At 41.0% G+C, this 12,728-nt stretch overlaps 1 protein-coding gene across 2 annotated transcripts in view; it reads right to left on the reverse strand.

The window, feature by feature from the left end:
- Positions 1-281: 281 nt before the first annotated feature.
- The window catches only part of Uap1 (UDP-N-acetylglucosamine pyrophosphorylase 1), a 37,015-nt gene continuing 24,568 nt past the window's right edge, over positions 282-12,728 (reverse strand). Inside the window, exons 6-11 of one of the 2 annotated variants that reach the window (XM_052737547.1) lie at positions 10,546-10,739; positions 9,910-10,050; positions 8,815-9,003; positions 7,697-7,747; positions 2,751-2,817; positions 282-851 (exon numbers count right to left, since the gene is read on the reverse strand). In XM_052737547.1, coding sequence (XP_052593507.1) covers positions 759-851; positions 2,751-2,817; positions 7,697-7,747; positions 8,815-9,003; positions 9,910-10,050; positions 10,546-10,739 — 735 coding nt within the window. In that variant the 3' untranslated portion in view covers positions 282-758. The remainder of the gene's footprint in view (positions 852-2,750; positions 2,818-7,696; positions 7,748-8,814; positions 9,004-9,909; positions 10,051-10,545; positions 10,740-12,728) is intronic. The other variant, XM_052737548.1, reaches the window with a different exon arrangement.

The raw sequence follows: 12,728 nt of genomic DNA on the forward strand, positions 1-12,728 counted from the left end.
ACATTTAGCAAGGGATCTACTTGATGGTATTAGTAGTATCATCCATCCCACCTGCCCAGTCAGGTACCAAAAATGTCTCCAGACATGGCCAAGTGCTCTTTCCAGTGGGCTGGGGGGACATCTTCAGCAGAGAGAAACTGTAAAGTGACAGAAGACAACGTCCAAAGTCAGCTACCTGTTGCACAAAGCTGTGACTGCACCTGTTTGTTTTTATGCATGATCTCGAAAGTTCTCCCAAGTTTTTTGTTTTGCTAATAGAATTTTCTCAAGGTACAAATAACTCTCCAGAGACAAGAAGATAATTTTATTTTGTTGTCCAGTTATTTTCTTAAAAAACTTTAATGCTTGATAAAATAAAACAAAATTTTGGTACCATAGAAAGCTTTTGAAATGTACAATGGCTTGTCATCACTATGTACAACTTCAAAAACAGACGCCTCCAGCTCCAAATGAAGTCATGCTCAACATCCCAAACGTCAAGCTGAGGAAGCTTCCTGGATGGCCAGTGTGAGTCTGGGCTTGGAAGAACTTATATAGTTAGAAAATATAAATAAGACCTTCAATGAGTTGAGAATCATGACAATGCTGTCTGAAGTTCAGACATCTGGGAAGTTTGTATTGTTTATCAGACACCAGCAAGCAAAATGAAACTCTATGAATGTCCAAACTTCAGTTTTCCAGGAGAGGGAGGTCCCACAGGTTCACAGTTGGTCTATCAAAAACAAAGGTTCCCCATGGGGCAGAGCTCACTGTAGGATTCATATGCCATTCTTCACCAGCTCATGAACTCCATTCTCATCGATGATTAAAGGTGCATGGAACTCTTTATCTGCCACATAACCTTCTAGCCCCTGAAAGAAGGATTGAAAGGAAGCAGTCAGAAAAGTAGCAGGTGTTGCAGAACATTACTTTAACTACGTAAATATGCATTACATTTGTTTATGTTGCAGAATATTACTTTAACTATGTAAAGATGTGTTACATTTGTCTATGTTGCATTTGTTTAACAATGTAAAGATGAGTTGCTGTTTTATCTTGCCTGCCTAAGGCATCTGATTGGTCTAATAAAAAACTGAATAGCCGCCGGGCAGTGGTGGCGCACGCCTTTAATCCCAGCACTCGGGAGGCAGAGCCAGGCGGATCTCTGTGAGTTCGAGGCCAGCCTGGGCTACCAAGTGAGTTCCAGGAAAGGCGCAAAGCTACACAGAGAAACCCTGTCTCGAAAAACAAAAACAAAAACAACAACAAAAAAAACCTGAATAGCCAATAGCTAGGCAGTAGTGGGATAGGTGGGGTTGGTGGGCAGAGAGAATAAGTAGGAGGAGGAATCTAAGAAAGAGGGAGAAGAAAACGAGAGAGGAAGAGGGAGATACCCGGGGCCAGCCAGGCACTGAGGAAGCAGTGAAAGTAGGACATACAGAGTGAAAGAAAGGTAGAAAGTCCCAGGCAAAACATAGATAAAGAGAAACAGGTTAAATTAAGTTGTAAAGTTAGTGGGACAAGCATAAGATAAGGCTGAGCATCCCTAACTAATAATGAGTCTCCGAGTTATGATTTGAGAGCCGGTTGGTGGCCCAAAAGAAAGCTTGCTATAAGCAGGTCTTTGTCCCACAACACTGGCCTGCTGGGTGCCCTAAAGATTTAAAGTGTGAATGCCAAAAGTTGGTTGGAGAGAAAAATTTAAAGTCCACTTCACAGATTTTGTAGACTAGACTTAATAACTGGTTTATGGAAGCATAAGATAAATACCAAATAAAAGTTATTTAAATTTCTTTCTTTTTGGTTTGTGTTGTTTTGTTTTATTTTTTTTTCACTAGTATGGATGAAACCCAGAGCCTAGAACATACTAGCCAAGTGATTATAACGCAATTTTTACATTTAGTAAGATGCTAATCATTCATTCCCACAATCATCAGTAAAAACAGTTAATTTTCTAAGCAAGATAGCCACCTCTGCTACTAAAGTAAATAATAAGAAACTCCAGGAAAACGTATGTAACCAGAATAGCAGGGCACTTCACTCCACAGGTCTGTACAGTATCAGTGCTAAGTGTACGAACAAAGCAGACAGGTATCTGGGGAAAAACTTACACTGCATTAAAAAAGGCAGCCAAGTGATTATAAAACACTTGTTTCATTTTTAAAAGCCTACAGAGGTTAATGGGCAGGTAAAACATACTATACATTACATTATAGACTTCTGTTAATGGCAGTAGTTCATTTATGGTATAGACCAGTGGTTCTCAACCTTCTTAATGCTGCAACCCTTTAATACCGTTCCTCATGTTATGGTGACCCCCCTGACCATATTTTCATTGCTACTTCATAAATGTAATTTTTCTGCTGTTATAAATAGTAATGTAAGTATCTGATATACAACCCCAAAGGGTCATGACCCACAGATTGAGAACCACTGGTAGAGATGACAGACACAGCAGAAGTTATCAAGAATTCAGAACAGACACAGCTGCTCCTGCTCACTCCTGGAGGAGCTCCTCAGGAAAACACTGCATCCTCTGAAACAACTTTACTGCAACCTAAAGCAATCCCTGCTTTTGTAGAGTTTATACTTTAAACTGGTGAATAATAATATATATTCACAGGTATACACTGTGGCATGATCCACATGAGCTAATCAACATATCCACCTTTTCAAATACTCTTTGCACTTCTTGCTGGTGCAAACATTTAGCTATTTGGAGATACACAGTACTGTGTAACAGAACGGGAGGGAAAGTGAAGCAAACTTACTTCTCCAGCATAGGAGACGAGAGGAGAGATCTCACACTGGATTGGTACATCGTTGGCATCTTTCAAGCTAAGAAAAAATACATATGCATGTTAAGATTCTGCTTCCCATGTTACTTGCTAGTATGGGAATAAAGACCATAGCTTTCCTTTGAGAAGCTTGCAAGTAACAAGTTCTAGTTAAAGAATGGAGCCCACCCTGGACCCTAGTCTCCACTAAATTCCCCAAAGGTTAACACATTCTCATGGTCAGATACAAACTACTTGGCCAAGTACCTATAACCACTTCCAGCTCTTTATCTACTACCCTCTTACATAATCTCATTTCCAATTTCAGAAAGTTCATAAAAAAGGGACTATTGATTAGACATATACTGTGGGCCAGGCCCACGCTAGGTCTCTTGAATCCTTCACACTTATTTTAATTCTCACGAAGCACAAACTTGCAAGTCAGATCCTAACGTTGATTGACAAATACTCTAGAGCTGCACTGTCCACACAGTGGCCACAGTGCTACTTAAAATGAAAATGTTCAAATTAGTGAGAATTTCAACCTTCAGTTATCAGTCATAATAATCACATTTCAAGTCCTCAGGAGCCACAAGTAGGTAATGACAACCAAACTGGACAGCATGGATAGAAAACATTTCATTCCTTCTTCAATGACAACGACAAGATTTTCTTATACAATCTATTAGCTCAGTTAATTTATTAATATGTCTCAAAATACTTATGCTATCAAAAGTCTCCTTTAAAGTATTAAGGCAGAAAGTGCCTTAATACTTTAAAATCCAGAAGGACAAACATGGTATGTACTCACTCATAAGTGGATACTAGATATAAAGCAAAGAACAATCAGACTGCAACCCACAGATCCAGGGAAGCTACATAGCAGGGGGGACCCTAGGATGACTGTGGCTTATAAGTTTTGGTTTTACTCAATCACTGGGCAAGCTTCAGTGAAACATTTCACTATTAGGTTAAGAATTTGTACTGTATCAAGTTGATAATAGAAAAATAAAATAGAGTTGTTAATAATAATAATAATAATAATAACAACAAAGAAAGTGCCAAGGCAAAGTCAAGGACAAAGTCATCATCTGTCAATTCTAGGTTACAATGTGATATCTAGACATTTGGAATTCTGAATTTCTAGATAATCTGCCATAAGTCAATAGTGTTTTCCTTATAGTCAGTCCTTGGAGAGCTGTGCTATTTGTTATCTCAAGAATCTTGCCAACAGTAGGTTCAGAATGTAGCTCAGCTGGTAGACTGCTCGCCTACCACACATGAGGTTCTGGGTTCAATGGCAGCACTGCATAAATCAAGCACAGTGCTGCATACTTGTAGTCCCAGCACTCAGGAGGTGAAGGCAGGAGGAGATCAGAAGTTCAAGGCCAGCCTGGACTACATAAGGGTGTGATAATGGCACTCTTGATGGTAATCCGTAGTTCTCTAACTGGACTGATAGTCCACTTAACAGGGGGTAAATTATACCTGGTACTGGAAAAGTAGCCAATCATCCAGGGATAGTGAAGACGTGAATCTTAGAGAAGAAGTGACTACCACCATTTTACTAAACCACCATAATTCCCAGCTATATTCTAAACATCCATCCTGTACTCACAGAGAAGTATAGCTCTCGTCCCTCACCAAAGCTCTCTGTGCAACTGAAGGAAGGCATTACAGGTCACAACTAGTCAAAATACAGAGAAAACGCGATCGTGGGGTGTCCTGCCTCAATTAAGACGTTACAACAGAACTCCACCACCAAAGGAGCACCTCAGAAGAGGGGCCAGAAAGGCTGTAAGAGCCAAACAGGAGAACTGCTGTGAGAGTGCATCTCCTACAAAGGACAGGGAGCTGCAGGCATGATTCCTCAACAATATGGCTGCCTAAACAAGAGCTGAAGGACAACACCAGTAGACATGCTAACAGGAAAGGGAGAAACCTCACCTGGCCCATCCCTAGAACAAAAACTACAGGCAACAAAGGAATGCTGAGAGCAGAAATAGTCTCCCCCAAGGACGAGCCCTCTAATTGGTTATCTAATACCAAGAGGTCCTCCCTGAAATCACACACATACAAGTGACGCTAAACAGACTGGGACAGAGCAGGTTGTATTTACAGATTTAGCTATTTACATACATATATTAACAAGAGGCCATGATTATAAGAGAAACCAAAGGCGGATGTGGGATGTGGGAGGGCTTGAAGGGAAAGGAAAGAGGAAATGGTGCAAGTATATTTTAATTTTAAAGAGATAAAAGAATTTTTTAAAAAGATTTTTTAAAAAAGGAGGGAGGGAGGGAGGGAGGGAGGGAGGGAGGAAGGCAGGAAGGGAGTCAGGCAGCCATATGGAACACACCTACAATCCCAGCACGTGAAGAGGCTGAGGAGAGTAGATCGCTGAGAGTTTAAAGCCAACAAGGGCTGGATAGCAAGAGCTTCTCTCTTAGAAACAGAAAACAGTCAGCAACATTAGACAGGACACACAAAACCCAACCGCTCTGAATCCTCAAGCTAAAGATCTCTCCTCTTCCAAGAATGAGTTCTCAAACTGTGGTAACATAAATAAAATCAGAGAGTTCCTAAGGCTAGCTCTCAGCTGAATGCACCCCAGGCACTCTATGGCCTGTTCCAATGCCCTGCATCCTGCTACTTCCACACAGGAGGTGCTATAGAATAATGGAGAACTTCCTTTGGATTAATCCAAGCTATCCCAACTATGGTCCTTCTGACTGTAAAAATCGTACCCATCCTCCAAAGTTGAACACAAGCCCCAACATTCCCTTGCCATCTCTATTCATTTCGGAGTGACTGCTGCTATTCATTGATAAATACAAAGTATTGATACCTAGAAAACCTGTCTCCAAGACTAAGGAGTACCTATGCCACATACACACTGCCTGATAACATCTCCTCATTTCTATGGCTATGTGCCTTGAATTCCAACAGGCCGTCAGAAATGACTATTTCTCCTGTATACGGTACTTTAGAACCTAGGAGACCAACAGCAGCTGCAGCCTGTGAGCTTGCTGGATATATGACCAAACAAACTCTAAAGGTAAGTGGCAGTCTAGTATCAAGAAAAGAAACATAGGTTTCCCCACATGTGTGTCATATTCTTATGACAAGGGGTCTAGCTCTGTCCCTCTGGGGAAGCACAGTTATACTAAACCAAGTAGGGAAATGAAGGCCTATCACACTGATAAGATGAATGGAGCCCAGTTCCATTTCATCCCCTGAAGTATTCAGTTATCATGATGAGAATGTAGTTTGAACCCAAGAAACAAATATATAACTAGTCTGACTACATGACTTCTGTTCTAGACCTGCAGTGGTAGCCTTTGAATCCAAATGGGAAGAAACCAGGAAAACGGACTTCAATAGCCAAGTTTAGAGGTCCTGGAGGAGGAAGACAGAAGTGGTCATCACCAAACAGACTCTCAGCTTACAGGTGAAACAGCCCAATAACAAACTGGTCCCTAATTTCCTCACCAAGCAACTCCTTAGTAGCCAATGGTAAGGGAAGATGAAACGTAAAAACATCACTTTTTGTCAAGACTCCACATCCTTGCTTCCACTCTTCAGAGTACTTCTCTCTCCCACATAAAGTATTTCCTTCTCATAACTCCTTTTCTTAATTTTTATTTATTATTGGTGTGTGTGTGTGTGTGTGTGTGTGTGTGTGTGTGTGTGTGTGCCTCTAAGTGTATACATGTGCATGGGTAGGCTTCCCACAGTCATGGGCAATGGGTAGCCTGACAAAAGGCACATGGATAGAAAGTGTCATCAAGAGTGGCTCTGTTTCTGAGACAATTTCTACCTCCAGATTCTTTGATCTAAACCATGTTCCAAAATTACCTGAAAATCTTAAAATTCAAACCAAATCCAGTATAACTTTTAAATGTATTTTTTAATTTGTATTTTATGTGTATAGGTAGTTTGTCTGCATGTATGTCTGTGTACCACGTACATTCCTGGTGCTAAGCACCCAAGGAGCCCAGGAGGTGTAAGATCTCCTGGAACTGGAGTTAAAGATAGTTGTGTACTGCCTTGTAGGTGCTGAGAATTGAAATCCAGGTTCTCTGCAAGAATAACCATTGCTCTTAACCACTGAGTCTTTCCTCCAACCTCTAAATCCAGTAACTTTTAAAGGGCAGCAAAAATATCAGCTGACCTTTTAGCTATAAAGTTAATGGCAAAAATAATACAAAAACAATAAAAAATCTTTTCAGTAACCAGATGAGAGAGGTTATATACTCTTTCTAGCTATAAAATGGACTGCTGACAAAGAAGAAAATATACATGCTTTAGAATCAAAATAACTCACAATGATAAAAACACAGTGGACCCTAGCCACACATGGTGGTATGTAGCCATAATCCCAGCACTTGAAGGCAGACAGGAGAATAGAGTTCTAGGCCAGCCTTGGCTACAAACCAAGACCCTTTCTCAAAACAATAACAGAACCAAAAAAAATGTGCAAATAAAATAAAAGATGTCTTCTCCATATCAGAAGCTGTTGAATGTCAGGAGCAGTCAACCTCCATATTGATAGCATATATATTGAATTCAGTAAAACTCATCACAGAATGCTATTTTCATCTAGCTTATCCTACAAGGGATATACTAGGATCCAACTTTGTTCTCTCTGCCTGTAACCTGCCCTGGATCCCAACACCTGTAAACATGTCACTATGGGCTCAAACACCCATGCTCAGATTCTTTAGTAAAGCATGCTCCCCACTTCCTGCATGCACCGATTCTGAGTTAGTGTTATCCAGATAGATACCTGCCACCAGGAAAGCAGCGCACCCACACCAGAGCTTCAATCATCCTCCCTCCAGAAGCCCAAAAGACAGAACACTAAACTACGATGCCAGTTAGTATGGAGAGAAGCACAGCCCCATCACCATGCACTGCAGGCAGGCTGGTATATTTACTTGTGATTGACATCAGCTGTGATGGTCTCAGACTTTCCATTTGTAGCACTGCTATGTAGGAATAAATAAGCATTAATGGGAATGGAAACAAATAATAACAATGAAGTGGAGCTGCAAAATATACTTAACCAAATGGCATGCCCTTGTGGTAAATCATAAATTTGGCACTATAAACAGTTAAAAAATTAAATTAAAAAAACCAAACTCAATAACCAAAGATGAGCATGAGAATAATGAGACATGTCACAGAGTAAGCTTACTGACAAGGCGGAGCCTGCTATAAGTGGCCTTGACTCAGAGACAACCAGCACCATTCCTTCATAGAATCTGTCATGGACAGTGCACTCCACTGCCCAGCGGTCCAATGTCTGAGCTTTCTAACGCTTCGGTGCATGTAGCAAGCATTTTACCTCTTAAGAACAAAAATTAAATGGCAAAATAATTCACCTAAGTACAAAAACACAAAAGACTTATAAAGGGACATTCTAGGTGCCAGTGAGTTTTATAAACTCACAGTGACTAAGACAAAGGATTTAGGTTAAAAGTGCTTTATCTAAAATTGGAATAGCTCCAAGTACTGTTCTTCTTATCCTCTGAAACCCAAAACATTTCGGAAGTTTGTGTATCACTGAATGTAATGGGCATTCCCTTCCCTTCATGGCACCTTCTCTAGGTCATTATAAGAGAATGTTGCAGACAACCTGTAGGTGAGAAAGTTCTGGTGGGTCTCAAAAATAGCCAGGGCAGTAGAAACAACTTCTGTGGCTAAGCACCTTGCCTGTGGTACAGTATGTTGCTAATAACGTTAGCCACATAACATACAAAAATATCGTCTGACCATTATTTAGTAGAAATTATTTCATTGACACAATGAGGATGCTCAAAACAAACAAACAAAAAACTGAGAGCTCTTCAAGAGCTTCCTTTTAAAGAGAAGTGAGGCTGACATTCCCACCGAAATGGGCAAAGTTGTGGTCAACTTACATCAGTAATTACTCACACAGTGATACTTTAAAAATAAGTAAATAAACAAGAAACGGTCTAGGGATACGTCAGATGGAAGAGGAAGAAGTTCGAAGCAGTGCATACACACAAAGCAAAGGCAGCGAGGGACCTACCGGGGGATTGCTGGGAGGCGAGAGCCGTTCTCATCTATGAAGTGTCCCCCCGCATTGAGGACCCAGCAGTGATGGAGGGACATCAAGGCATGCCTCGCAGTGGTCGGGTTGTCCTTCCCATTCTGACTGTCCGCATTCTTGAGAGGGGAGAACTCGTCTTCCCGTAACACTTCATACACCACAAACTTCCTGGAGTGGAGCCACAGAGACTTCATTCATAGGAAATACAATCATCCACACAGCCTCTGATCCCTCCCAGCATGCCTAGCCTTTGGGACTCAGTGACTAGGCTTCTTCAGCCAATTCCAAGTAACCACAAATAGTGCTCATCACTAATCCACAGAGAAATGGAACTTCTTTCTCCATTGAAAAATGAAAACACCTTTCCACAACACTAATTTTAGGATGAGAAAGACAAAACAAATTTAATGTACAAAGATCATATTAATATCTATTTGGAGGGCAGATAAAAAGGGCATTAGTAAAGTATGTGGGAAGTAGACAAGATTCACTCATAGCCCAACATTCAGGAGGTAGAGACACAAAGATCAGGAGTTCAAGCACACCCTGGCTAGTAGCCTGGCCTACACAAACCCCATCTGAAAACAACAGGGTGAAAAGGGAAAGGAAGACACATGGTTGTGTAAGAATGATCTTCTACAACTAATCTGTTCACTGCATTTTCATACTGGCCAAATCCTAAAAGATGTGTCATCAAACATGTGATCTTTATATAGTCTAAAGAGTTCCCTGAACACACACTTATAGGTCAGTTATGCTAAACAAAGCTGGTCAACTATATTAATCTCTTTAGTCTCTGAGTGAAAAACAAACAACTTTAATGACTTTGCAACAGACCTAGATAGTGGCCATTGATTATTTTGAATATTCTGCTTTCAGGCAACTCAGACCACAGCACACCTGGCGTGGGAGCTTTAGACTGGAGAATGACTTTAGACTATGTACTCGTGATCAAGATGTCTGGATGAAACAGACACTCTCAAGTGATTCCCCAGCACAGCTTCTTGACTAACAGTAAAAAAAGCAGCATTTCAAGGCATATACTTGATCTCACTGGTGCTAGTCAAAGCATACTTTGCAAACTGGAAGATGTCAAAGACAAATTTTTCCATCTTTATTCCATTTGGCTTGTCTGGCTTAATTAAGTGCCCCTGGGAGTCCACATATGGAATCTTCTTTTGAGCCACATGGTGCTGCAGCTGAGGTTCGTAGACACTAAGAAATAAAGGGGGGAAAGTTATGATCACTTTCCAATTTAAAACAGAAAAGCAAATCTGAAAATATTCAGGCACAAGTATATCAACCAGTAACCCTGAGGTTTTCCGAGTGAAGACATTTAATAAGTTTCAGCTCATGTGTAAATAGCATATATAAGTAGATTCCTCCTAGGACATTCAATTGATTTTTATATTGAACAAAAGCCCAGCTGGCCGTGGCAGTGCACCGCCCCAGTCCTAGCACCAGAGGCAGGAGGCTCTCTGGGAAGCAGGGGATCCTGCACCAGGGAAAGCCTCCCGCCCAAACCCAGCACCTGACACAGCTCGTGAAAAGCAGTCACACGTGAAGAGTTTTTTCTCTGAGAACGCTCATCCTCAAGAAAGAAAATGACTTCTGTGGAGCAGGACTTGGGGTTTCTACCTACCTCCCCAAAGGTCCAGTTTCTAATTAACAACAATTAAAAAAAAACTAGGGTCCCTATTTAGTTCATACTTGACAACATCTTTCAGGAATGGCACAGTGAAGAAATGATTGGCGATGTTTCCAGCGTTGAACAGCAGGCGTCCATCTGAGCTTCGTTTCTGAGCTGTGGCCAGAGAAATTTCACTGTATTCTACCACCTGGTACACTCCGTCCACTCGGCAGACCACTCCAACTGGTTCTGTGGGGTTTGTTTTCTCGACCACCTGCCCATCAAAAGAAGACAGAGGTAAAGGAAGAAATTTAATTAATGGCTCTTTTGGAGACATGCCATATGAAAAGGCCACCTTTACATTTTGTTTACGTTGTTTTAAATTCAATCCAAGAGAAGGCTTTAGCTTTAAAAAAAAAAAACAAAACTATATTCTTTGACAGACTTCTCTCCAACCAGAAATCAGGGACATTGTGTCCTTCCTACTTACCACAAACCAAAACCAGAGCAAAAACACCACTACCTACATCCGGCCCAGGGGAAACCAGGACAGGGACCACCACTACCTACATCCGGCTCAGGGGAAAACCAGGACAGGGAAGAGATGAAGAACTGGTTTCCCCAAATACCTTGCATTTCTAATTTAATTTATCCTTAATCACACTTAAGTACTTGGAAAAAAAATTAATGTATCTGGGAATCCTAACACAAAAGATGCAGGGAAGGCATTCTCTCCCACTGCCCAGATCATCGCTTCACTGGAATTCTGTTTCTTAAGTTTTCAGTCAACAATTAAGCATTTTCCTTATTTCTCAGAAACCTGGATAGGAAGCAGGAAGGGGGAAACAGGCAGATCACCTGGCTCCCACTCCCACTTCAGTCTGAAGACTACCCACACTTAGTCACTTCATGCTGGATTTCATTTGAAGTACAAGAGTCTAAACCTTTAAATGTCCTGAAAGCCAGTGATTTGCTCATTGAATACCGGCTCTAGGCTGACAGAGAAGATGAGGGAGAGTGTCTATCTATCAAATCCAAGGACAGAGATAACATGCAATTCTTAAAATCCCTCAGGTGAGCCTGGCATGTTACTACCCTAAATTTCAACATGACGTGAGCCACATACCTGGAAGAAAACTAAGGACTAACTCCACACTGCACGAACATAAAATCAAAATTCATACTGAGTGTGGTGGATTGTGCTGCTGTAATAGAAGCACTCGAGAAGCTGAGACAGAAGAACTGCTGCAAGCATCAGGCCAGCCTGGACTACAAAGTGATACCTAATTAATTATAATGAAGTATTCAGATGAAGTCATGAATAGCCCATCCAAGAATCACATAAAAAAAAAAAAAAAAAACTTGACAGCACTGTTTATAACACAGTGTGTGGCAGAGTGTTTAAAAATCTGTCCCTATCTGGAAAGTATACCCTAAGTCTACATGAAATATTACCAGTAAGCTTCTTAGAATACACAGGGCCAGTCCCTGTCTCCTCGGAGAACTAAAGCCACCAGTGAGGACTTCATTTACACAGCATTTAGAGGCACAGGTGGGGTCCTGCACATGTAAGAGCCTGTGAAGTCAACTGTTTGTCACCCAGAAAGGGACACAGTACTGACTGAGAAGAAAGTTTTAACCAAGGAGATAGATTAAAACGGAAGGAAACATTCGCAACATGATTTAAAGCGATCAAAGCGTGTTTGTAATTCCTGTCAATCAACCTATCACCACCCTCACCCCCTCTACTCTCCAATCGATGCCTTACCAGGCAGAGGACTTCCAGTTTTTAAATGCACATGAGGTTGACTTTCCGGTCACCACTATCCCCCACACCCAACCAGCCATGAAAGACAAAAATAATCATATTCATTTACACTGTTCACATTATTAGTATAAAACTCTAAATTACAAAACTAAGTGTTTGTCAACTGCATAATATTGGAAGTTATATTCTACTGAAAAATTCTATGGTATAAAAATTAGCTGATCAATAGTTTATAATGTTCCGAAAAGCAAGAATCCAAGATAACATAATTACTGTAATCACTTCACAAAAATGGCACCCATTAAAAATGGTTCCTAGCTTTTTGTGTTTGTGCTTTTTGTAAACTACTTCATTCTTCAAGTTTGTCACTCCACAAAAGAATATTTAGCCAGGCGGTGGTGGCGCACGCCTTTAATCCCAGCACTCGGGAGGCAGAGGCAGGCGGATCTCTATGAGTTCAAGGCCAGCCTGGTCTACAGAGTGAGATCCAGGACA

Source organism: Peromyscus californicus, unplaced genomic scaffold (genome assembly GCF_007827085.1).
Source record: "Peromyscus californicus insignis strain IS unplaced genomic scaffold, ASM782708v3 Scaffold_14__1_contigs__length_90479793_seg_2, whole genome shotgun sequence".
NCBI lineage: Eukaryota > Metazoa > Chordata > Mammalia > Rodentia > Cricetidae > Peromyscus > Peromyscus californicus.